We start from the raw sequence: 25,511 nt of genomic DNA on the forward strand, positions 1-25,511 counted from the left end.
ACTTCAGGGAGTCGGTTAACCACTGATTTCTCCACCTGAGTGATTGACGGGCTGAAAATATTGTGATCAAACGAGGCAGGTCCGACTGATTTCCGCTGATGAGACTGCACTTACATCGCGAACACCAGCACAAACAGGAGCCTTTCCTACGCAAGTTGGAGGAAAGGAACAACATGTTGATGAAAAAAAAAAAAGTCATTCGCTAACCTACTCTAAAGTGTGTTCTTTCATTTTCTGAAAGGCATTTCTTCCTCAGAATATGACTCATATGACTTAGATATGTCGGATATTGGTGTGTTTCTCCATCATCTCCCATAGACATCAATACAGCTGTCACCACAGTCTGGCCCCAAAGTGACATTCAGTGTTGTCATGAGCATTCCTTCCTTTTTAAGTTCCTTTTCATCTTCCAGGATGTTACAAACTTTAAAACACAATTTAATTTTTTTTGCCATCATTTTGCATGATGTATAGGTAGAAAATACAGCAAAACATATGTGGTAAAAAAATTTAAACCTTGATTTTGAATGTTAATCTGAAGCCCGCATACTGTAGATGTGTTAATTATTGTTGGTTGGTCGCAGATTGGTGACGTTTTAACGCTAATCTTTTTGTACCGTCTTTGTCTGAAGCCGCCGTGGAAGCTGTAACACAAGAGCTGTTCAGGTAGGTAAACCTCCTCTGAGCCACACATTCATCATAATATCATTCATTATTAGAATTCCATTAAGTCACCACCGTACAGTCATTAACAGAAAATAACATTAAGAGACGTGATCTCATGATTATGAGCTACATGTCTCATAAAATTGTCTGATGTTGTAATTTGCGCAACGTGGTAATAACTGACCTGCCTGATCTGTCCCCGATGGTGTTTCGTTAGGCGTTTTGTTCTTGTTGATTCAGACGAAGCACCGTCGACGTCCTGGTTGTGAACTCAGTGTACATGTGCTGTTTGATCGTGTCACCCAGGAGCGAGCGTAAGAACTTGTCAAGGACATGAAACGGTGTTCCTGACACAACGTTAAATGACGATGTTACACTGGCTGCCTTGGCACAGCAGGGGGTTTTTAAGAGGTGGAGGAAGTATTCAGATCCTGAAAGTAGCAATACCGCAATTTTAAAAAACTCCAAGTCACGCTTCGGAAATGTCAGCAAAATGTATCGAAAGTGTCAAAAATAAATTGGCTTCCAGGGGCCATTTTTCCTAGAATTTGATCAGACACCACCTCACCATTGGCCCAGAGCTGCATGTTTGCTTTTTGCAGGAATGATTAGAGTTCAGTTGCCTCTTCTGCAGTTTGAGCAACCTGATATTTGTAACGAAACCCCGGGATGTTTCCATTGGTTTTTGTCACATCCAACGCGAGAGTTTTTCTAAGGAGACCTGTGGACATTTCCAGCTGTTTTTGTTTCAACCAAAACCGGCTATTTTTCAAGGGAACTTGGACCATCTCCGTCCGTGATCACGGTGACCAAAATAGGTATTTTTATCCAAACCATTTTGTTTTCCTAACCCTAACCAAGTGGGTTTTGTGCCCAATCCTAACCAGAGCGAAAGCACAGCATTGTGACGAGACAGAAACAGAACATTCAACCTGAACGAACGTAAAGAAGAAACAGTTAAGTTTTGACTTGCCTGCGATTTTGCAGAAACGTGCTTAAGATTTATTTTGCAGATTGCATTGCGTAAGGCGGAGCGGAGGACTAACAGGCATGCTGATTCGGTGCATTGGTTGCGATGCAGGAGCTACACCAGATTTCTGAATTGAAGAGGGTGCTGAGCTGGAGGCAAAGTGGAAATATGGATGTTGTAACTCTGAGGAAATCATAATATTATGACACTCAGCGGTAGGTCAGCAGTGGGTCATGTTATTATGTTACGCGAACAAGAATTTCGACCAGTAATTCATTACATTTTGATGACTTGGCACATTTTGCGGCAACACCGGCAGCTGCTGACAGTATCTGCTGAATATGAGTGCTACCTATGTGTGTGTGTGTGTGTGTGTGTGTGTGGGATCGTGTGTGCGTGGGGGTGTAGTTTCTGCTTCACTTAATCTCATTTAGTAAAACTGACAAATATTGGTGCGTGCAGCAGATTACGGTTGAACCTGGTTTGATCCAGGTCAACGCGTTACTGTAAACAACATGTCCTGTCTGCGCCGTGTGAGCCCTGAGCAGAGGAGCGGAAAACTCAGCGTGATTCACCAAGAATATAAATCTGATGGGTGCTGGTGAGGGCTGTGCACCCAGGGCCAGACACGGACAGAGATGCTTTGAAGTAAGAGATGACTCATGCAGCTAATGCCGTGAAATACCATAAGTGCGTCACGAGCGATCATTGAATATTTCTCATCAATTTTATTTTCTCCATCACGGACTAATCTGCAGGGATAAACATATACAAATTAATTTGTCATTGTGGCCTGGCAGATTTTGGGGGAAAAAAAGACATGTGGCCATGATATTAAAATGTCTTCCATGACTTAATTTTAATCGCCAAATAAACACATCACATCTGTCAGCTTAGTGAGAATCAGATCTGCAGTTTCTGCTGCATCACAGCTCTGAGTTTTAAATTCAGCTCCAGAGTGACTATACCTGATCCCTGTCCTGCTAGAAGAGTAGGTTAAGGATGGATGTTGCAACTTTAGGGTATGAACTCTAGAGCATGAGATATCCTGTTGATATATATGCGTGGTCCCCTGAGGATCAATCCTGATCCATGATGTTACGCTAAAACACATTTCCTTTAGTAAAATTATCAATTTTATTTTAAAATGCTGTGACTGTAGTCTGGTTAGGTTTAGGCAGCAACACTATTGGTTAGAGATCATGTTATGGCTTGAAATGCTTGGATCTGTTGCCACAGGCGTGGCAGGAAATTGTCCCTACATCCTGTTGAAATAAACCAGAGGTTTCATGCTTTCAAATGCAAAAATTTCAACCCAACTGGCACAAAAAAAAACACATAGAGTCAAAGCTGATGGACAGTGTGTCCCAGAGATCCAAAAGTTTCCCTACTTGTTTGTGTATATTTGCACATAAGTGACTTCATGTGTGGAGCATGAAGGAGTTCATGGTCTTTCATTACGTTATTCGACCCTGTGTTGTATAATGACCAATAAATGACCCTGTATCTTGTAACAGTAGCTACACAGAAGTCAAGAGTTCGTTAAAATAGGAAAAAAAAGCAACAAAAAAAATAGTGAATGCAAAAGGCTTGTTTTCCACAGACACAGGTGTAAGTTACAGTTTGTTTCGCCTGAGATAGATGGTACAGCCTGTAGTGCGTGAAAGTAACTGTCAGGGGAAAGATAGTTGATTGTCTCATCCCTTGCACAATGGCACATGCGCTTCCTTTGAGGCCTAATCCGACCTCGGTGAAAAATCCAGCCTGGTGGCAGACTGAGTAGCGCAGTAAAAGCAACATTTATGGGGAACCAATCTGTACCTGGATGGTGTCATTTCCCCACAGCCCTGACTCTGTCCAGTCAGTATTTTGCTTTCTATAAGTTTAGGCAAAACAGTTTTGCCAGTTTAATACAAATAAAGCGTTCCGTGACGTGAGGGGAGGCAATTAACAGTCATCTACAGTTCCGTCTGCTTCCCTCTCTGCGTTGAGTCACAACGCTGACGTCAGTGAGCAATACACATCTCTGCACCGAGATGAAGAAGAAAAACGATACTGGAGTCAAGAAACTTCCTGAGAGAAAGATTCAGTTGCTTTGGAAACAAGCTGAAGTTTTTCTCGCGGCCGAGGAAAAATGTATTCTGGAGGATTTTAAGACTCGACGCAGCAGCTTGTTAAGGTTAAGGTTGCGCAGGTGCATTTCAAGAATTATAGCGTGAATGGAAGGACTGTTCGACGTCTTATCGGGGAGTTAAAGACAGACACACACACACACACACACACACACACACACACACACGGAGCTGTGCTGGGATCAATAAGCCGACACGATCACTCTCTGCTCCCACACTGATTGATGAGCCGCCTCTCCTTGAACAAATTGCCTCCTCTTCCTCCTGTTTTTTTTTCCCTCCCTCTCCTCTTCCTCCCGTTCTGTACCCTCTTTCCACACGCTCTGCTTCTCCTGCTCTCCCTCTCTCGCCCCTGCTTCTATTTCTACTCCTCCTCTTCCTCCTCGTTTTTTTTCCCTCACCCTGATCCCTTCCCTCGCCTCCCTCCTCGTTCTCACCCTCCTCCTCCTCCTCCTCCTCTGCCTCCCAGCACTCGTGATGTTAAAGGCTTTCACGCGGCTCTCGTTTTAGCCGGCGGTGACGGGAGCGTATGGATCAGGTGATGCTGGGTGGAGGGGGTGGGCGGAGCTGCGCAGCGCGGGGTTCAGAGGTCTCGGGCGTGGAGTCCCTGAAGCCAGGGCGGCGTGCGTTGGCTTGGCGGTCTGCGTGTCTTCAGGGCAGAGAAGGCCCGAGAGCTGCAGCAGAGTGACTCAGAGCTCCGGAGAAATCTGCAGCCACGATATTAAAAAAAAAACAAAACAAAACAAAACAAAACATGCAGACAGAAAGGCTTCATGTGCTGTTGACGGGGAACGAGAGAGGGTTTCTCCGAATTAAGACCACGTGAAGTATCTTTAAATTGGCGGCAGCGTCCTCCACTTCACTCACCTTTCTTAGAGCCGTGCCCTCCTCTAACACAGGGCCGCAGACAGCCCCTGCCGGTTAACCTTGTGTTTGTGCTTATTCATATTTATCAACCTGAGGCTAACAATAACCTAACAGTGACGCAAGGGTGGTGATTCAGGTACTGGTGAGACACTGACATCCAGCGCAGACAGCAGGATTGAGTCATTGATCCATGATTCTGAATGCTTATTTAAAAGTCTAAAGACTGCCCAGCGGCGATGGAAACACCTGGAAACACCTGGGTGGACATGCTGATTTTCACCCTTATATCCAGCACGATGCAGTGACACATGTTGAAATTAAGGATGTTAAATTCTTTTGCATACGCCTCCATTTTAGCAGCGCCTGTTTATCATTCAGTCGGAAATGAGTCTGAAAGAGGCGAGACGTCTCACTCCTTAGTTAGCTCCATCATTAGCTCTGTAACAACGTCATTTACAGAATTTTTTTCTTTTTTTCATCAGACTTGTTTTGAATATGAAGTTTTAACGTCCTCTGAATGTAAATAGACGTGGTTTATGATCTGCTGATTTCCACTGTTCTGTGCCTTTGTGATGTTAAACGTCGCACGCCAGGAAAAAAAACAAAAAACAAAAAACCAATGCAAAACAACAAAAAAAAAACAGCAGAAAGGCAAACTTGTGTATAAGCAGTGGGAATAGAATCAAGAAACCTCTGTATATTATATTTTGGAGTAAAACGGTGTAATTCTATTATTTCATTCATTTATTTGAAAGGATCTCATTACCTGAATGCCCTTTGTACTGGTACCAGCTAATCGTCCTGCGATCCAAAAGCCAGTGGATGTACACCAAAGTTATCACGGCTGCAATATTTAATAAAAGGGAAAACTTAGCAGGAAGGGACCAGGAACACTGTGGGTTGCTGGATGGGGTCAGATTGCATTGTGATAAAGCTACCCTGCTTTTTTCAGCCTCTGTGTTGCGTCAGTCCGGCTGCAGTAAGGCGGGGCGGGCAAAACTGAACTATTCTGTTTCTGTCGTGTCACAACGCCACGAGCGCGGATGGAGTTGGTCTGACTTCCCGTGAAAAATGTCTGGATTTGGTCGCCACACAATGGCTGGCGACGTCTGCAGGTATTTGGCGGCCTTGTTGGCTGTAATAAGGGCTCCTCCATCCCCTCCACCTCCCGATGTGAAAGGTGATTATTAGGCATTTAATGTGAACGTTTGGTGCAAATGTACAAACCTTGGATGAGACGGGGCGGACTCTTTCATACATACATACACAGCCTTTGATAATAGCCCATCGAAAATCCAACAAGCAGGTTTGTTTCCGGAGGATGCTGGCTGAAGTCAGCTTGGATTCGTGGCTGTTTCAGCAGATTCAGATAAGAGGCAGGGAACCATTTGTGGAAATTTCTCAGGCTGCTCTTTGCTCTGGTAGGAATATGGCCCGCTCCTCCGTCGCTGATCCGTGTTTTCATATTTGCTCCAAATGTAAGTCACTTAATTCCAACGCCAACACCAGCAGGTGAAAAACAAACTCCAGACACGAGGACGGGCTCCGACGCGAACGCATCCTCACGTTGCGTCATCATTGCAATGTACGATCTGTTGCATATGTTCTGATCGTGTGTGTGTGTGTGTGTGTGTTTTTCCCTCCTCAGCTGTCCCACCCCGGGCTGCGATGGCAGCGGTCACGTCAGCGGGAAGTACGCCAGACACCGCAGGTACGAACTGCACCACATGTTTTATACACTGATGATGAAAGATTTAGACGGTGCCTCGTGTCGACGTCGAAGAAACTTTGGATGGAGGGAGCGAATTCGTTTCCACCTGATGTCACGGACGTCTGTCCTGCTCCGTTTTATTTTGCCACATTTTGTATGAAATCCTAGCAGCATCGCTGACATCAAGGTACGCCTTAAGCTTTGCTGTTGGGTCAAAAAGTAATTGTTATTCTCTGCTGTACTCCTACTATTAAACCAAAAGGAACATGTGAAGTGAAGAAGGCAATGCATTTACGTTCCCGCCGTTGAGTAGAAAACGTTGGCGCTTTTTGTTTTGTTGAGATCTGATGAGGCCTCGGACAAGAATCAGATTTTGATATCGCTGGTTTCAGTCTCTTCTCTTCTGCTTTTATTTGAAAAGAAGTAAGCGTCCGCGAAAAGGTGCTTGGGAACATTTTCCCTCCAAATGTTCTTTTAAAACCCACCTGAATTAATTCAATTGGCAGGTTGCGTCTCGCTGCATTTTCGACAATTGTTAAGCTTCCTGGTGAGTGTTCAAATATCTCTGCTTCATAAAGTGAGACCTGAAATAATCCTGAGGCCTTGATTTCATCTCTTACCGACACCAAGCTCATGTGGTTTTTCTGTGGTTACGCACAAGTTACATACGGCAAGTCATTTAAAGGCTGGAAATGTCTTTTTGCAACAACAAAAGTAACGAATGACTTATTTGTCGTATCTAGAGAGGTGGGAAGAAACAAAGCGCAGATCATTTTCCCGACACTTTTGACATTTCCTCTCTTCATTTCAACACAACTATCTGTACGTTTTCCTTCTTACATTTTCAAAACAAAGCCTGTTACTTTAGTTTGAGGGGAACATTTCCGACCCTGTACTTCTTCATCTACGGTGAAGTTTTACCACTGACTTTTTTTTTTTACACAAGTATCTGTACTTCGACTGGAGGAACGCATGTGTGGACACCTCTGGGCATTCAGATCAACATGTAGGAAGATAAACTCTGCAGAAAATACATTAGAAAGGACTAAATGCTATGAAAGAAGGATGTATTACTCAGGGAGTGGGGTTGGCGACGACCCTGCCTGTCCAACTCAGCAGCTAAGAAACCAAAATCGCCCCGACAGTAAGTGAGCCTGCGTCACGGTTTCAGACTTCCTGGATGGTTGGCGTTCACAGGTCGCAGCCTGCAGCTCAAGTGAATCCGGCGCTCTGTCACCGGGGGGGAAGCAGATAGAAAGCCAATCAGGCAGAGTGTGGAGCTGTGAAGTCTCCGGGTCACACCAACCGATGGCTGTCTGTCCCGCTGCTCGAGGGGTCGGGACTGCTGGATGGCTCCTGCCTCAGATCTCCCAAGCTTTCGGAAATGGTGAATTACCAACAAATGTGGTGGTGGTGGTGGTGGGGGGGAGGGGGGGAGTTGGCCGCTGCACAAAAAAAGTGACGCTTTCTACGAATCGTTTCAGCTCACGTCCAGCGTGAAATCCTCTGAAGTGAACCTGCAGGCAGAGTGAGCTCATTGCACTGAAGCCTCAAAACGCCTTCTGGTCGATACGTCATAAATTTTGTAAGACAGGTGAAATATAAATCAAAGCGTAATGCGGCTGCACTGAAGTAGAGGTTTTCACTAAAAGACGATATCATCTGAAGCTGGACTGTCAGGCTGTGGAGGAGGGAATTTAAATGTTTTTTTGGTTTTTGTAAAAACCTGATTTAAACGTCCATTATAAAATCAAGGCACTCTCTGAGATGTTTTGAGGTTATTTTCGAAAAAGGATCTCTGTGGTGTTATTTCTGCTGCGTGAGTGGGAGGCTGGGCGTATAGAGGTTGCACGGCTCAGGACAGCGGTGGTTTGACGCCCGAGGTAACAGGGAGATAATGAGAAGGGCAGGGTGGCGAATCGCTGGCAGAGCAGACTGATGGTGCTGCGAAGGGCACAGAGACACGCCGGAAAAATTCGGCATCAGGCACACACGGAGTCAAACACCGAAATATGAGCGCTAATCATACCTTCTTATGAATACTCTGATGGCGTTTTTTTTTTTGTCTTTCTTTCTTTAGGGGATGGAAGCACACAAAGATGAGATTTAAAAAAAAAACAAACAAAAAAAACTCTTACCTCTCCGTCTTTCACGCCTCTACTCTGCAACAGAACATTGTCTTATTACAGAGTTCTAGGTACTGAAGGTCATATTTGACTTAAGTTAAGCTTCACCATTTTATCACAGAATCAACTTTCAAGTTCCACTGCCTTGCAACATCACTGAACAGTTCAGGTCCAAGATGCTTGTCAGATCTATTTATAGATCAGCTGTATCAGATCTCCCGACCCCGGACCAACCTGGTTCTGGATTTCTGGCTGTTCCCAGAGTCAAACCTAAACACGGAGAAAGCTGCCTTTCGCCTTTACGCTGCTCAGATGTGAAACAAATTGCTCGTAAAGCAAAGAAAGTGTTTGTTTGTTTGTTTCACTGTTTCTATTCCGTGCACGTTCTCCTGTTCGCCTCTATTGCTTTATCGTGTGTTTCTTCCGCCTCTGCCTGTTTGCTCTCTGTTAAGCACCAGGGTTGCCTTTGGGTATGAAATATGCTATATGAATAATGCTTATATGCTAATATTGAATAAAACATGTCTTGTCTTGCCCTCGGTTCGTGGTGTAAACGCCCGGTTACAGCAGCGTTTTAAAAACGGCCAAACTTTGCGTCAGAAGCGATTCAGCTCAAAGTAATCTGCAGTTTTCTTACCGGGGAAAATGTTCAGCTTCGTTTTGTTGAGAGAATTTGCGCTGCTGACCAATAGTAAGTCATCTGGACTGTGCTGACCTTTGAGGAAACGTAGAACCCAAAAATGAGTCCAGTTTATGTGCTTTGTGTCAAAGGTTTTTTTTTTATCTCCTCTTTTGGATTAAAACTGCTCCAGAGTTATATCTAGCAGACAGCCGTGAGACAGGAATCTGTCAGATAAACGTGAATGCATCAGAGCTGTTTACCTCTGCAGTATCTCTTACTAAATGAAATCTTAAAAACATGATCCATCAGTTTAAAGCACAACACAAAGAAAATAGAAAGAAGCTCAGGGCGCTATGACCGACTAGCGCGTAGCTCCTCGGGTTTCAGTAGTTCAGACATTAGCCCTACAAGTAGTCCCAGTGTCACCAGGCTTCCAGAAACACTTTTTTTGCAGATGAATATCATGTTTCTGTCAGAGAATCTGCCTCACACCGACAAAACTTGGGATCTAGAAGAATAGGATTACAACAACAAAACCTGACGGTTTCACCGAGATGTAGAGCCCTCTTTCTTTTACCAAGACATTGGGACATTTTGCAGCCGTGTTAGGAGAAAAACCTGATATTTTTACATCTGAACTTTCAGCCACTGTCTCTCAGGCAATAAGACCAGATATCTTCAGCAAAAACATGCTGTTTTCCTAACCCTAGCCAAGTGCACCACAATTGAAAATTTAAACGTATCTGGATAATCAGAAATGCACAAATTTAACATATCGGTGGTTTGCTGAAATGTACAATGGCAACATTTGTTCTGGCTACTGGGTTGGTTCTTTGTTTCAGGAAAAGCATCTCATTGCAAGGTCTGTTTGGTTTTCCAGAGCCCTCAATCATATTACATCATCTTCATCAGCGGAGGGACTTGCCCAGCTCTCACAGAATTGTAGATTTTTCCTTTTTCCGAGCACTTTAAGGACATCTCATACGCGCCTCACTTAAAAGCCGAGGCTCAAAGTTCTCTCCCGACGCTGGAAACAGGAGTAGCAAGCTCACCGCGAGACCGTTTTTCCTTTCATCACTGCTGATAAACAGTCGTACCGACGAAACTACAGAAGTGACGGCGAAGGAAAGACAGAGAGGTAGAGCCAGACAGACTGAGGGAAAAAAAAAAAAAAGGGAGAGAAGTAGGTCGTCTGATGGTTCCCTCTCTGGGGAAAACAACGGCTGAATCACTTAATCAGTTAATCATCGGCTGATCACAGGAGTATACTGTACACAAACGTCTGATTTTACAAAGACGCAGAGGGGGAGAGCACAGTATCAGTTCCTTTCTTTCCGCCTTCTATAAGCTACAGTTTGGGAAGTTTCCTCCGACTCTACCACACAGTGATCAACCATATCTGACCTGCTCCATCTGACATCCCCCAGAGTCGGAGAAGGAGATGGATATCAGCTTCATCTCAGTGTGTCCAGCACAGAGATAAGTCAAGGATGTGTTAAGTCGAGCTCAGTGCAGAGATTAGAAGCAGCTGGGAACTGGTAGCTACTACTTGATAATGGAGAGCAAGTTCAAACCGCACTGCCACCAGCCAGTCTCCAACTTTGTCTGCCTGGTGTTTGACTACTGCTCAAGCCTCAAGATGCTTTTTGGGGCCTGATGTTTTTAAGGAGACATTGAGAAAACTCTGCAGCATTCCATTTTTGCAATTTTTATTCTTTTTTTTAATTTTTACTGAGACATCGAGACATTTTGCAACCGTGTTCGGAGCAGCAAAACTGGATATATTCAATTGACGTCCGTGTCACAGGAGCTCTCAGTTACATGCGTGGTCGTGATCAGCAAAGGCAGTTGCTTCGCACAAAGACTGGAAGTGGCTGTGAAGTGGCAGCAGACTGACTGATAATGCGGAGCAAGGCTAAATCACGTTCGTCACCAGCCGGTCTCTGGTGTTTGGTGCTGGGCAGGTCAAGTACAGCGGGTTTATCGGAGGTTTGTAAATGATAAAAGCTTCCTGCTGCTGCCAGGAAAGACGATTATGAAAATGACGGGACTGGAGGAAAACAGCCGGGGCTGTAAGACAAGACAATGATCCGAAGGATGCTGAAACGTTCTGTGTAGCTGAGCGGAGTGACTACTCTCACATGCAATAGTACATTTTACCACTGTGCTCATAAAGATATTAATGAGTGCAGGTTTAAACTAGTAATTTGAATTATACAATTAGTGTCCAGTCTGTGGGGCTGGGAAATGAATTGAAGTTATGCTGTTACAGATATCATTATGTCGTGATCTGGCAGGGTTCCTTTTCCTGGTTTTAAAATTAGTATGAAAGTAAATTGATGTAATTTTCAAAAACATCCACATACGCAAAGGACCGAATACCAGTGCCAGTATGACCAGTGCATACCAGCAACAGGCTTACTCGGTGTTGTGTTGCAGTTTGGTTGGGTTTAAGGACTAAAATACTTTGTTAGGTTTAGGAAAACATTGTGGTTTGTGTTAGAATAACTATCTTACTAATGTGACTTCAGTTACAAAAACATACCTAACTGTAGTTAGGTACATGACATAATCGAACTACGTTAGTAAGTTAAAATAATTTGCTGCTGGATTATTGCAACACACTGTACATGAAACAGTGGTCCCCTGGGTGGAAGTCTAGCCTTTGTTTAAAACATCCATGACCTACTCCTCATACAGCCTCTTTCACTCTTTATTCTACTTCACCTGACTTCTTCCTTTGCTGCCATAATAATTACTACGGCAACTAGAGATCGCCGCCTAACAAGGAAACTTGAATATGGGTCATACTGTAATAAGCTGCTTTCACAGTCGACCTCTATGGTTGTTTTCTTGATGAGAATGGGCTGTAATTCTCTGAACATACCGCACCAGACTGCTCTAATGCTTGTCTCTACCTTTCATAATAACCACACCACTGTTGATTATTTATCAAAAATCTATTATGGCAAAAAAATAAATAAATAAAAATAAAAATTGTGATATCTGATTTTTTTGACATCCCTGTCCAAGCATTTACGAAGTGCTTTTGAGGAGATTTCAAAACATGGAGATGGTATTGCCTAAAAATATATATCATTTTGGGGACACATGGTCCGTCCTTTGTGCTATGAAATTGGAACACAGCATGTGAATCCCTTGAGCGTAGGCAGGCATGCAGTTTGAATCCAATGCATGGGTTTTTTTTTTTTTTTTTTCCACGGGAGTCTTCAAGATTAAGAAAATTAGAGAATGTGGTCTTTGTAGCCGGCTTTCCTCTAACCTAATCTTATTCCTAATGCTCAAACTCGACAACGTTTCTCCACCTCTCCTCGTCACCCTGCTGGGATCTGTAACTTCTCCAGGCAGAGGCACAGTTTCTGTTGTTCCTGCTACTGAATGAGTTGGGGGTGGAGGTGGAGGTGGGGGTGTCGGGTTTGTAGTCAGGCTCAGAGTCTCTCTCTCTCTAACCCCCCCCCACCCCCCCACCCCCCGTGTTCCTTTCTTCCTCCCCTACCTTTCTTTGTCTCTCCCTCCCTCCCTCCCTCCCTCTCTCTCTCTGGAGGATGTCACCATGGCGACAGCACCGTGCCGATGCTGCAGTATGAGGACCAGGAGGGATGCAGCCTGTCTCCCATAGCAACGGCTCTTATAGGATGTGAACATCGTGTCGCCCACATTACCCCTCCTCCCCCTCCTCTCCCCTCGTCTCACTGCCACCACCCGTCTCTTATATATATATATATATATATATATATATATATATATATATATATATATATATATACCCCCATTCCCCCCCCCACAACTCCCCCTTTTAGCTGGTGCCAAAGCGTTGCCAGGGCGATGAGTGTTGGCATGTGGCATAGCCGGCGGCAGAGATCCCACCTAACCACACATACCTAGATGTAATTATCGCTCTGCAGCTGCTATTTGTGGCTCCTGTATAACTGTCCTCATTCACCAAGTACTATCATTTGTTTAGTTTTTTTTTAAATTTATTGATCAATTTAAAGTCACTTGAAATTCTGCTGTTAATAGAGATAATAATATAACAATTAAAAAAGAAAGCAATATTTTATAGTATCATAATAACTGTTGAACGCACCGTTTTAATAATTAACACCCTGCAACAGAAAGTCCCATGGGGAGACAGGCACTTTTTTTTTTTTTTAAACCGTGTAATATTAAAATCAGTCTAAATGATAATATACCTCAAACCCAGGAGTTATTCATCCTACTGTACATCAATTAATAAATATGAACAGTTTTTTTTTGATGAGGATTAAAAAAAAAATGTAAATGTAAAGCTCACTCGAGTGGTGCATAAGGATTCATGCAGTTGCAGAAAATCTCTGTGATTGGCTGACAGGTAGTCACCTCAGACAGTTGGGATCTTGATAAGTGCTGAACGTATGTTGAACTGCAGGTACCTTAGCAACAGCGCAGATGCTTTAGGCTCTGACAGCAAGTCAAGTGATGCTTGAAACCGACGTGACTGTGGGTTAAACCGACTGCGAACACGCTGTAAATCACATAGGCGGATTTAAACACAGCCTCTGTTGCTGTGGTAAATTGGAGACAAGAATGGAACGGTAGTCATAGAGACAATAATGGATTTCCAGGTGTCCACACAGAGACATAAAATTGATTTCCAGGTGTCCACACGGAGGCAAAAATGGATTCAAGGTGTCTTAAAAGTGGGAGAAATTGGCGTGTAAACACAAACTGCCGCTGAGGCTGATGGAATGTCATTAGACATTGAAAAACTGGGCAGCTGTCTTTGGGGTAACCACCAGAGAGTTTGAGACGTCAACTCATTTTGCATCCGTCTTTGAAGCAACAAAACCACAGACTTTCAGCTGAAACATCTATTTCTACCCCTAGCCAAGCATTTTTTGTGCCTTAACTTAACCAGCAACCAGCACATATCTGTCTGATATGAATCATTCAAAGCTGATATATATGTGGTTTGGAGAATTGTACAATGTCTATTCCTAAAGCAACATGACCATTGCATTGTACCGGGAACATGTATATGGAGCTGTGTTATTGAAAATGGTTGGGTTTAGGCACTAAAACTACTCAGTTAGGTTTAGGAAAACATAGTGGTTTGAGTAAAAAAATACATCACTAATGTAAGTTGAGTTATGAATGTACCTATGTTATGTACCTAACTGAAGTTATGTTACGCATGCGATGTATTTAACAATGTAATAGTTAAGTTAAGACAACTTGCCAACGCTGACTTGCAGTTACACTCTTGACATGAACACTAGGAGTACACAAAATTTGAATACACTTCTCACGCCAGTGGTGATAATGATTCACACAGTTTCATAAACCGGTGAAGAAGAAATGAAACCAGTTTTTTAAGAAGCCTTTACAATAAGAATATTCTCAATAAAAGGATTTCGGATTTTAAGTAATTTTGTCATAATAAGTTCTGCGAAGTCCAACACCTTTAATCTTGCATTCATCCCTGCAGGATTTTTAGTAGAATATATAACAGATCGTCATCAGCATATATGTGCAAACAGATGTGGTGTTTCCAAAACATTTAATAAAAGTGAACTGAAAATAATAGAGGGCCGAGGATGGACCCCTGAGGAACAGGATGGATTAGATTTTTGGAGTGTCACTGTTCTGAATTTTTGAATACTACACGAACTTAACAGTTGAAATACTGCGCTTTAAACCCAGTACTCCAAAAAACAAAATAATCCATCCTAAATGTAATTGATAATGAATTAGTACAAAAAAAAGAAGAAGAAAGAAATGATTTGAGAACACCATTGCTTCAGAAGACGACTTTATCTATTATCATTTTGCATTATGATGCTTCTACTTCTTCACAGGGAGACATTCAGTACATTTACTTTCATGTAATGTAATTAGTCTCCTGAATATGTTCATGAAATGGCAACACTTGATATGTCAGAGAAGCCAATATGGAATTTTAAATTGATTAGAGACTGAGAGAAGAGAAACTGATTAAATCAGTTTCATTCACCATGTAACACTCCAGCGTATATTTCTAACAGATAACACACATGCACACGCACGCACTCACACTCACACTCACACTTACACGCACACACTCACTTCTCCTCTAATGATCACTCCATCTTTTACCTTATAAGCTGTCAGCTTGCCTGTGTGTGTGTATGTGTGTCTGTGTGTGTGTGAGGGTGTGTGCGCGCGCGCGTGTGTGTGTGACCTCAGCCACCTTGCTGTCTCCCGCCAATTAAAATTCCGGTGGTAATTAAAGCAGATCTGAAACGAGGGAATGCTGCAGACAAGGGCGAGAGACTACGCATGGTAATTATGTGGAGGGAGAGAGAGAGAGAAGAGGAGGAGGAGGAGGAGGAGGAGGAGGAGGAGGAGAAGGGGGGGGGTTCACACATTTTCTCTTCTTACTAAAATGCTCTGCTGCAGTCTGACATGATGCAACGCGATTGATAAGATACTGTGTTCTGAATCGATCGAAGACCTTAACGTCAATGTTTAAACCTAAAAACCAGTGATGGAATGTAACTAAGTACATTTACTCAAGTACAACTTTGAGGTACTTGTATTTTCCTTGAGTATTTCAGTTTCATTCCTCTCTATACGTCCGCTCCACCACATTTGGAGGCAAGTGCTGTACTCTTTCCTCCACCATGTTCATTTGATAGCTTTAGTTACTAGTTAGATGCAGATCCCACGCTGCAACAGAGCCAAAGCGGCACGTTTTAAAATTAATTTATGTTGTCTTCAATCTGTTGAGAGAAACAACAACAAAAAACAGTGATTATAATAATCAGAAAAAATGTTGAATATCAGATCCGATAATTGGCCACTGCTGACAACGCCGATGACACTGCCGCCGCCGACACCACTGCCGATAATGCAGCTCTTGTCACCACGCTGTGCTCGCGCTCTGATTAGATTCATGCACAAAAAAACACTTTGGGGTCGGAAAACATTGTGGTTTGGTTTAGAACGCCTGTTTTGCCACGATCACAGATGTAGATGGTCCGACTTCCTGTGGAAGAAAGCCAGTTTTGATGCCTCAACAATGGATTTATGATGGTACACGTCTCATCCTGGATGGAGCTGTGGTTTTTCAGAGATGCAGCACATCCTGGAGACTCGGCTGTGTACGTCCCACCAAAGCTCTACCTCTCCTTTACCAAAAAGAGATAGTGGCCCCTCACTGACTTCAGCGAAGTTCATCTCAGTAATGATCTAGATAGAAGTAACCGACTGTCTTAATAATTCATATGCAGGCAGTTCAGTAGCAGGTTAAGATTGATTAAAGCATTGTCACGTTGTCACTCAAAGAAAGAAAGAAAGAAAAAAAAAAGAACAAAGTCGTCGTTAAATGGTCTAAATGTCCTATTTTCTGCAGGTTTGTCAGACAAACACACAGCGGCTCCAGTCAGAAAAGCAGCGTCACCTCCTCCAACTCGCCCTCCAAACACAAAATAAGCTCTTTCATATGGAAATGCACTAATTGATTTCCTAAAATCTACATTAAAGCCGTGTATAATTGTGCTTGCTGTTTTGGAGCAATTAAAGCAGAATTTTCCCAACAGTTAATGACTATAATGGGATTTGCGTAATTGAGGCCCCGGTTGAATAAGCTTTGGTTTTTTTTTTGTTTTTTTTTAAGGGGCTCATTCTCCTTCTCGGCGAGGGCCAGTGAATATCCGCTGCAGTGTCTCCACGCAGAGGGAGTCACATTACTGCGACCTTTGACCTTTACACGCAGAGCCTTTCATTCTTCTGATCACCATCCTAACTGGCCCGGCTTTTTATTTCTGACAAAAGGCACTTTTCTTTGAGCTGGAAAACATCTCTGAACGTGATGGAATCACATTAATTTTTTAAAATTTTCATTTTGTGACCAGTTTCGAAATTAAAAGGCAAGTATCACTATTCAAGGCCGATATATAAGCGAATGGAAACAAACATCAGAAGTCAAGTGCAAGCTGAAGAGGCTGTGTTATTGTTATATTTTTAATGATATATGTATATTTTTTTTTTATCTCAACAGTAATGAGCTTTTGCTTTTTTAATTGGAAGCATTACAACTATGGTGTGATCTCGACAAAGCCAGCTATTTTAAGACAGGGAGATGTTTTCTGAAAAATGTTGAAACCACAAATAATTCAGCAACAGTGTTTTGCAAACTGTGTTTTTTAGATTTCAGAAATTATTAATTCCCTTTAACATAGAATGCCATATTTTTTTTTTAAAGCTGCTGTCAGTCTTATTTTTTTATTAAAATATGTGTGAAAAACCTCTATATGCCAACAGTAACCACTCTCTTGACCATGAGTCAGGGCTGAAATACTCATCAGAATGGCTTTTCTCAAACGCAGGCTTGAATCTTGAGGAATTCAAAGTGTTGCTAGCAGACTATGAGTGTAACAGTGCCGCTGGCTCACAGTTTCAGTTGGCATTCTCCTTCCTTCTGCTACCTGTGTTTTCCAGAATCTCTGTGTCTCTACAACAACAACGACAACCTCCGAGCCAGCAATCTACTGTAGCCTCTCACCGCGAGCAGCTGTTACCTTTTCTTATGCGAGGATTTTTCTGTTTTCAATGCCGTGACTCATCTTCCCACATGCAAAACAAGTTCCCTCGACATCGTTTTTTTTGCGCCGCCCAAGCGACTGATTTAAAGAAAGACAAACAATCCGGAGCGTTTATTCTCTCTGGGTCGACTGATATGTTTGTTTCAGGGCCGATACCGATTGTTGTCAAATCATGGACGGAAAACTATTTTGCATCGGAATTAAGTTTAATTTCAGTTGGTAATGTGTCCCAGGGATCACATTTTGCATGATCTGGTTGAAAATATTAATTTTAAGCGCTTTAAGGTCTCTCGTCATGCAAGAGAAAAAACCAGAATGGTCAAATATTGTCATGTTGACATTTACCGTGTGCTCATTTATTCACGACGTCCGCTCATGCTTTGAGGGAAATGTAAGAGGATGTTCCACCTTAAAGATGCCGGTAGTCTTTGTGAACTGAATAACTAGCAGTGATGAAATGGCAGCAAAATAAAAAAAAAATTTGTTTACGATGTCGACAATAATAAATAGTGCTGAAAAAGGTGTGTGTTTGTGTGTGTGCATCGCCTGGGCAAAGGTGTGCTCTCCGGTATTTGCCCGGACAGCTGAACAAGAATTCCTTGTATTGTTCCTACTGAGACTATTTTGGAAGCTTTCTCTGAAGTTTTGGACATTGCTCCGAACCGTAATGACACGTCAGTGCTTGCTTGCATCACTTCCTGTTCTTAGCATTAGCACATTCAGTAGTGTTCAGAGCAGGATTTAACAATCATGAGAAGACATTTCGAGTGATGTTTTGACCTCTGCGGGCTTCCATCAGGCAGGCCTGGAGCTCACGATCGTCCAAACAGTTGTGGCCTTTTTGTCTGTCAAACATTTAATCATTCTCAAGGGCCAGAAATAATATATGACCAAGCTAGCCAACCAGGGCAGGGGTTTTTTTTTTGTTTTTTTTGTTGGCACGCTCGGATGTGCTCCGACTCTTTAGGATCAAATGTGATCCCGCCCATACGCGTCAGCCAGATTGGCTCATTTTTCAGATTCATTTGACCCGAGAGTGGGCTCCAGTTTGCTGCAGAAGTGCACTCCTCAGGCCGGTGAAGCTCAAGATAAGATCCTCGAAAGGATCAAATAGTGAATGAGAGAGTAAAGATGGCTGCTGATCATGTATGTGCCCTCTGTCTTGCTCCAGTGTCTACGGCTGCCCGCTGGCCAAGAAGAGGAAGGCTCTGGAAAAGCAGCCACTGGAGCCGGCTGCCAAGAGGAGGCCCTTCCTCACCTCCTGCCCGGGCGAGGAGGAGGAGGAAGAGGAGGAGGAGGAGGAGGATGCCGGCGCCTACACCAGCTACGAGAACGAAGCCATGGAGGTGGGAGTCGAGGGGAAGGAGCAAGGGGAGGTAGTGGAGGAGGACGAGGAGGAAGAGGACGGGGAGAGGGAGGGGGATGAGGACGGCGACGGGGAGGACGAGTTCTCGGAGGACAACGAGGAGCAGGTAGACGAAGAGGAGGAGGAGGAGGAGGAGGAAGAGGAGGAGGAAGTGGAGGTGGAGAGGGCGGACGCGGCAATGGGAGGAGAGCGGGCGGAGGAGGAGGAGGAGGGGATGTACGAGGAGGAGGAGGACGAACTGGAGGACGGCGACGACGAGGAGGAGCAGGAGGATGAGGGAGAGGAAGACGAGCAAGAGGAGGAGGAGGAAGAGGAGGAGCAGAATCATCAGCACGGTGAGTTTGATGGTTCTCTTTTTGGATTTTTCTGCTCATTTCCTGCATTTTCCTGTTGTTTCCCACGTGGTCGTTTATCGAACGATTCATGCGAGAGAAAAGTAGAGGGCTTGGTTATATTTAAATGGACAGTCCACGCCAAAAGAATTGGTATTTTTCATTTTGAGGTGCAAACATGTTGTACTTTAGATACATTTCTTAACTGCTATTGTCGCTAAACTCAAATAAGTGCCAATCCGCTCCTTCGAAATACGCTAGGGCTACATTTTAAACAGTGACACTAAATTGAATGCGTGGTCCCTTTCCTGCCAATCCCTTGAGCATATGTAGTTAATTTAAGTTCATCGTGGGAGTGGCGGACAACTAACAATTAAATGTAACATTTTAAAACGTAGTCCCTACAGTCCTGCAAGTGATTATTTTAAAGGTTCAAGGTGATTTGTTATTATACAACACAGGTTTACATGAGGAAATTTAACTTTTAAAGTCAACTTGCAGATAATAACTTCTGCATACGAGACTAATGAATGCTAGGTCTGTAGGGGCTCCGTAAAGCAAATATATTTAATCGCTGTTGATGAAAAATGACTTAAAGAACATCTTTATGTTTTAATATAATGTTCTGGATGATTATTACCTATTCTTTCCATGTTGAAGCTATTAGTTTATTAGGATCCCTGTTGGCTATCGCCATGACAAAAACACACAGCACTCTGGTCCAGCACTCTGGAAACCATTGATCTAGACAACTAGATTGTTCTTGCAGATCTTGCATGGATTGCTGAGTTTGTCTCAGAACTGCAAACACCAACAGAACAAGTGAAAAGTCTGAGTTTATTCATTCATTTTGTGGATAATGGTAACCGTGCTGGATTTTCCCGGGAGATTCCGTGCAATGCTTTTTAGGCAACCAACCTCTTTACCTAAGAACCTCACAATTCTAAGGTTTGGGAAAGATTATGGTTAACAGAAGCCAAAGATGACTGTTGGTTGAGAAGAAGAGGTGTCTCGCTGGCTCATGTCAGAAACTGCACATCCAACAGAAGTTGCAATGTCTCAAACTTCCTTCTTTACCCCTGAGGGATGGTGTTGCCAGGCGCAGAAAATCCAGTGTTAATACAAAGACTCCAGAGTTAGGGTGTGTTCAGGGCCAGCTTGTAAAATCAGAGCAACTGAGCTTGTTACCTGGCTAACTGTGCCCATCATAGGCGAGCATAACTGTTTGTCTTTATGTGTCAGCCCTATGATAGACAGCGACTTGTTCAGGATGTATCCCTGTCAGCATCCAGCTGGTCTTTGTGGCGGTGTGCAATAACACGGGTTCATCATGTTGACTGCACATGGCTCCAACAGCAAACATCAAGATAACCACAACTTAATGAAAAAGTTGCCCCCCCCCCCCGCGAATACAGTGACATGAAGGTTTTGTTAGGTCTGTTGAGACGCGATTGCGCTGCTCATGACAGACGCGGGGTTGGCCATCTGAAATACAGAATTAAACACACTCAACGTGCGATGCGTAATCAGGGTTTCTCCAAACTAGCGCCATCTTGTTTCAGCACAAAGGAAAAAGCTGAAAGAATGGGATGTCGAAAAGGGCTAGAACTGACCTCACATGGCCTCGCAATTGTTGCATTCTTCCGATAATTACAGTCATTACTAGAGAGGTCACTTTTTCAGGAAAATGTCAAAACGGGTCGGAGATGACGATGTTTTTGTGTGGTAGGATATCTTCTGAGAGTTTCTCAGGCGTCTCAGAATCAACCTATGGAACTTTTCCCCCGAAACCCCAATAAGCGACGACTTGCAACAGACACTTGAATCCAGGGGTCGATATCCTGGTTCTGGGTCAAACTACTGTCCGATCTTGTTTTAGTGTTTTAGTGTTAGAGGAGCAAGTGATGAGAGCTGCTGAGCCGAATCTCTGGTAGACCAGATGCTCTGCGCTCTCCCGCCCGCCACGTTTCCCTCGACCCCCCCCCCCCCAACACCCCCCGTGTCCTCAATCGCTTCTGACAGCGCTTCACGAATAATCGGGAGAGGAGCTCTGCTGAGTTATTAACTCCCACCCTCCCCTCCCTCCCCTCCCCTCTCCGTTCGCCTCCTCGTCTCGGCGGACGTGTCACATGCGCTCGGCTTCTCCTCCTGAGAATATTTATGGCTCCCGAATCGGAGCACCTCGCACGCCTCCCTTTTCAATTTCTCTGCTCTCATTCGACGTCTCTGTCCCCAAAATCAACAGCGAGGCTTAGCGGGGAGAGCAGCGCTGCTCTGCACAGCTCTGGGTTGTATGTTTTTTGTGAGTAAACAGTGAATCATAATTGGGAGGGATGCAGCTAATGTATTCAGAAATATATGAGAAGAATCCGGGTTCATCAGCATTGAGTTTATTAGAGGCTGCATGAGCCTCGTTTGCTTTTCATCTACAGGATTTTATATTTTATAAATGAGAAGATTGTCTTATTATCTACAAAATATATCCATTTCCTCTTTTTGACCAATTACCTACTGTTTATCTGGTTTATGGCGCAAAATGCTGAGTGAAGCTATGCTGATTTGTGAAAACTGGCTGTGATGAGCGATCAGTTCTGTGTTCGGGTGCCTGAAAAAAAGTCTGAGAGGTTTGTTTTTCTCTCTCCTGACAGTAGAGAACCACTACAAAGCCGGTGGACAATCAAAGCTCGTTCCAATCCTGAAGGACGACAACAACAACAACAGCTGCACCATCGGCGCCGGCAACGGCACCGGAGAGGAGTACGAGAACTACGACGAGCTGGTTGCCAAGTCGCTGCTCAACCTCGGCAAGATCGCCGAAGACGCCGCCTACCAGGCCATGACCGAGTCCGAGATGAACAGCAACTCCTCCAACAGCGCTGGGGAGGACGAGGACGATGAGGACGACGACGGCAGCGACCAGGGCGACGGGAAGGGCGAGCTGAGCGTGGACCTGGACAGCGACGTGGTCAGAGAGACGGTAGATTCCCTGAAGCTCCTGGCGCAGGGCCACGGCGCCATGCTGCCCGAGGACGGATACACCGAGGGCGTCATGGTGGACGACGGCAGCCACGCGAACGGCCGCGTGAGGTCCCAGGCGGACGAGAGCGAGGAGGAGGTGTGTCTCAGCAGCCTGGAGTGTCTGAGGAACCAGTGCTTCGACCTGGCTCGGAAACTGAGCGAGACGCAGACGTCCGATCGCCCCGCCCTCCACCACCAGCTCCACCAAACAGATCAGCAGATGATGCATCACCTGAGCAGGTACGGCTGCTACTCATCATGTTGTTTTTTTGTTTTTGTTTTTTTTACCACTGGCCTTTCTGCTTCGACTGAGAGGAAATCTGGGTTGTTTTATAGCAGACAACAGTCGGAGGGAGCTGTTCCTCCAGAGCGGAGGTTTTTCAGACGGTGAGGCACGCCTCCCCCGGGGGGTCGGGGTGGGGGATTCGACGTGGAGGGGGGAGACGCGGTGGACTGAAGTGAAAGAGACAGATGCATAACGGCGTTCTAAAAACAACAGGACGTTAGTTATTGTAATTCCACCCGCTGATTTGACCCCCTCATCAACACAGTTAACAGCTGTGGCACACGGCTCACGGAGGCAATTAAAATACTTAAAAACCCTGAGTGCCGGAGTGTCGCAGTTTGCGTCTAATAAAGTAAAATAAAGAGAGTGGTGAATAAATGTCCACAAAGACTGAGAAATAACAGGAAAGAGACCCTCCCTGTAAAACCAGACTGAGAACCGTCGCATTTTGTCGCGGGTGCGTCCATCGCATGCTGCAGACGTCCGAGATGAGAGCACGATCGGCGACGTCGAAGAAAACATTTGCGGCTCCAATATTATTTTTAGCGTTTTTTTTTTTTTTTTTGGTCATACTGTGTATATGACAGTCGATGAGACAAATCATCTACATTGATTAAGCAGGCATTGATTAACATATCCCTGTGATTAAATCATCTGTTATGTGTTGAGGACAAACACAATCAGAGGGACTTTGATTAAAACTTGGCTGGGTGAGGGAGTCACGTCTGAATCTCAGCTTCTCATCCTTTCACCTCGGAAAGCTCTTTGCTTAGCGTTTCGCCTCGAAACGGTTGCGTATTTAGCCCATGCAGATCTTAGATCTCAGAGTTAAATGAATGAATTTCTCTTCCTCGGTGTGGCGTGGTGGGCAGGGGGATGCAGATGTCTGAGTGAGCACCCACCCACAGACCCTGGTATTAAGAAAATGCGATCAGTATCTGGACACTGAAGTTGTTATTCTACGTGTTTATTCAGTATCTGCATTTGATAGTGTTGAAAGTACCAGAGCTATTAAAAAAAAATGAATAAACTTTCAAAAAAAAACAAAAAACAAAAACAGATCAACAACTAGATTTTCAACCCAAGGTTTAAAGTTCTGGTCCTGTGACAACCTGATCTGGATGAGGGAAAGTGCACGTTATCTGTAAGGTGTAAACACGTCATCATTTGAACGATGAATGATGAATCTGATCGGATCCGACTGCCCACATCTGGACGCAGTCTGGCTGTTTTTGGATCTTAGGTAGTCTATACAACAAAGTGGTATCCGCACACAGCGTATGTTTTTTTTCTAGCTAACATAAAATTCAGGTTGTCGTTCAAATTCAGGGTGAAAAAATTAAATAAATAAAGACGAACACCGCTAATTGCTGATCACACTGTAATGGGTTTATGAAAGCAACACAACATGGCGTTATTCAGAGCTGTGTGAAAAATTGAAGCAACACCAGTGCAGAATTTACAAAAGCAGACAAATAATTTAGAATTTTGCCATAGACAGTGTTTCATAAGTTCATAAAGCATCCCCATGACGCAACAACTCGTAAAATGTGTTATTTTTTTAAAGGAGTCTGGGGCTACTCGGGGGGAAGGTTGTGCTACTGAGGACGGAGAGCAGCAGAGCGCAAAGGGAGGATTTATTACTATTAGGAATACGTTTCCGGACACATAGGTAGAGATATAGATTGTTGTTTGCATTTAGGAAGAGAAATAAAGAGGCGTCCCTCCAATTACTGATAATACTCTAATCAGTAAAGTCTGTGCCATGGAAGCACTAAAAGACGAGTTATTCAACAGAACTGTGTGCAAAATGAAAAAAAGCAACACAGGTGCCGAATTTGAAAGCGGGGACAGATAATTAAGAAGTGCCAGACATTGAAAACCACCTGTTCCCATGTAAAAAGAAAACTTGGTGTACATACATTTTGTTGATTTGATTTAACCAGGAATAATCTCACCGAGATTGTGGTCAAAGCTACAGCTACAGCCATGAATCAAACATATGACAATTAAAATGAAGAGAGATGACAAACTGCTGAGACAAAACTTTTAGAACATCCTCGGCCAGCTGTCGTTTTAGCCCCAAGATTCAGACTTTTGTACCTGATTCGGGAGCAGCGCACATTAAAATGCTCTTTCACCAAGTTCAGCGCAGAATTCAGGGACAGTCAGAAGACATAAATCTTTGGAGAGAAGGCCGTGACTTTCCGTACTTTTTTGAAAGATGTGGTCCTGTAGGTTGGAGGGAAGCAGACCGAGAATAGTCTCCTATATAAAAATATGTCAGTGTTCGAGATATACACTTAGATTTAATAAATGAAAGGGTTTGTTTCTGTTTGTTTTGTTGCTATTTATTTTGACGCTCGTTGGGTTAAAACGAGTCGCATATGTGAATGTATGTTCTGATCCGCCCTGTGAGACCGGAGATGAAGCCGACACTGGATAAACAGGGACCTGCTGCGTTCAAGGTCGACGACGGCAGCTACTGTTGTTTTTGTTGCCTTTGAAAAAAAAAAAAAAAAAAAATGTCACCGGCGTGCCGTTCCTGCACGAACGCCATCTGCTTGTGTTTGAAAGACAGAATATTTGTTCTGATCAGATACTGCAGGCCGAAGCTGTGGTATTATCACCGAGTTTCAATTCAACACTTGTCATTTATATTAATTAGATTGTATTATTTTTTTGAAGATGTTATTCATCGGGTAAGTTTATTAGATTCAGACTGTTCAAGTAGCCTGCCTCAGAACAAGGCGCAGGTTTGTTGGTTTGCCCCTCTCTTCACATATTAGATGCCATAAGGTCATAATCGGTACTTATATCAGCCTTTTAT

General features: G+C 43.8%; 1 protein-coding gene across 8 annotated transcripts in view; it reads left to right on the forward strand.

The window, feature by feature from the left end:
• The window catches only part of myt1la (myelin transcription factor 1-like, a), a 79,492-nt gene that overhangs the window by 20,043 nt on the left and 33,938 nt on the right, over positions 1 to 25,511 (forward strand). For 5 of the 8 annotated variants that reach the window (XM_037085424.1, XM_037085427.1, XM_037085426.1 and 2 more), the window contains exons 4-7: positions 633 to 666; positions 6,284 to 6,346; positions 18,851 to 19,380; positions 22,026 to 22,635. In XM_037085424.1, coding sequence (XP_036941319.1) covers positions 633 to 666; positions 6,284 to 6,346; positions 18,851 to 19,380; positions 22,026 to 22,635 — 1,237 coding nt within the window. The remainder of the gene's footprint in view (positions 1 to 632; positions 667 to 6,283; positions 6,347 to 18,850; positions 19,381 to 22,025; positions 22,636 to 25,511) is intronic. The other 3 variants (XM_037085425.1, XM_037085432.1, XM_037085431.1) reach the window with 1 other exon arrangement.

The sequence above is a fragment of the Acanthopagrus latus genome, chromosome 22, assembly GCF_904848185.1.
Source record: "Acanthopagrus latus isolate v.2019 chromosome 22, fAcaLat1.1, whole genome shotgun sequence".
Taxonomy (NCBI): domain Eukaryota; kingdom Metazoa; phylum Chordata; class Actinopteri; order Spariformes; family Sparidae; genus Acanthopagrus; species Acanthopagrus latus.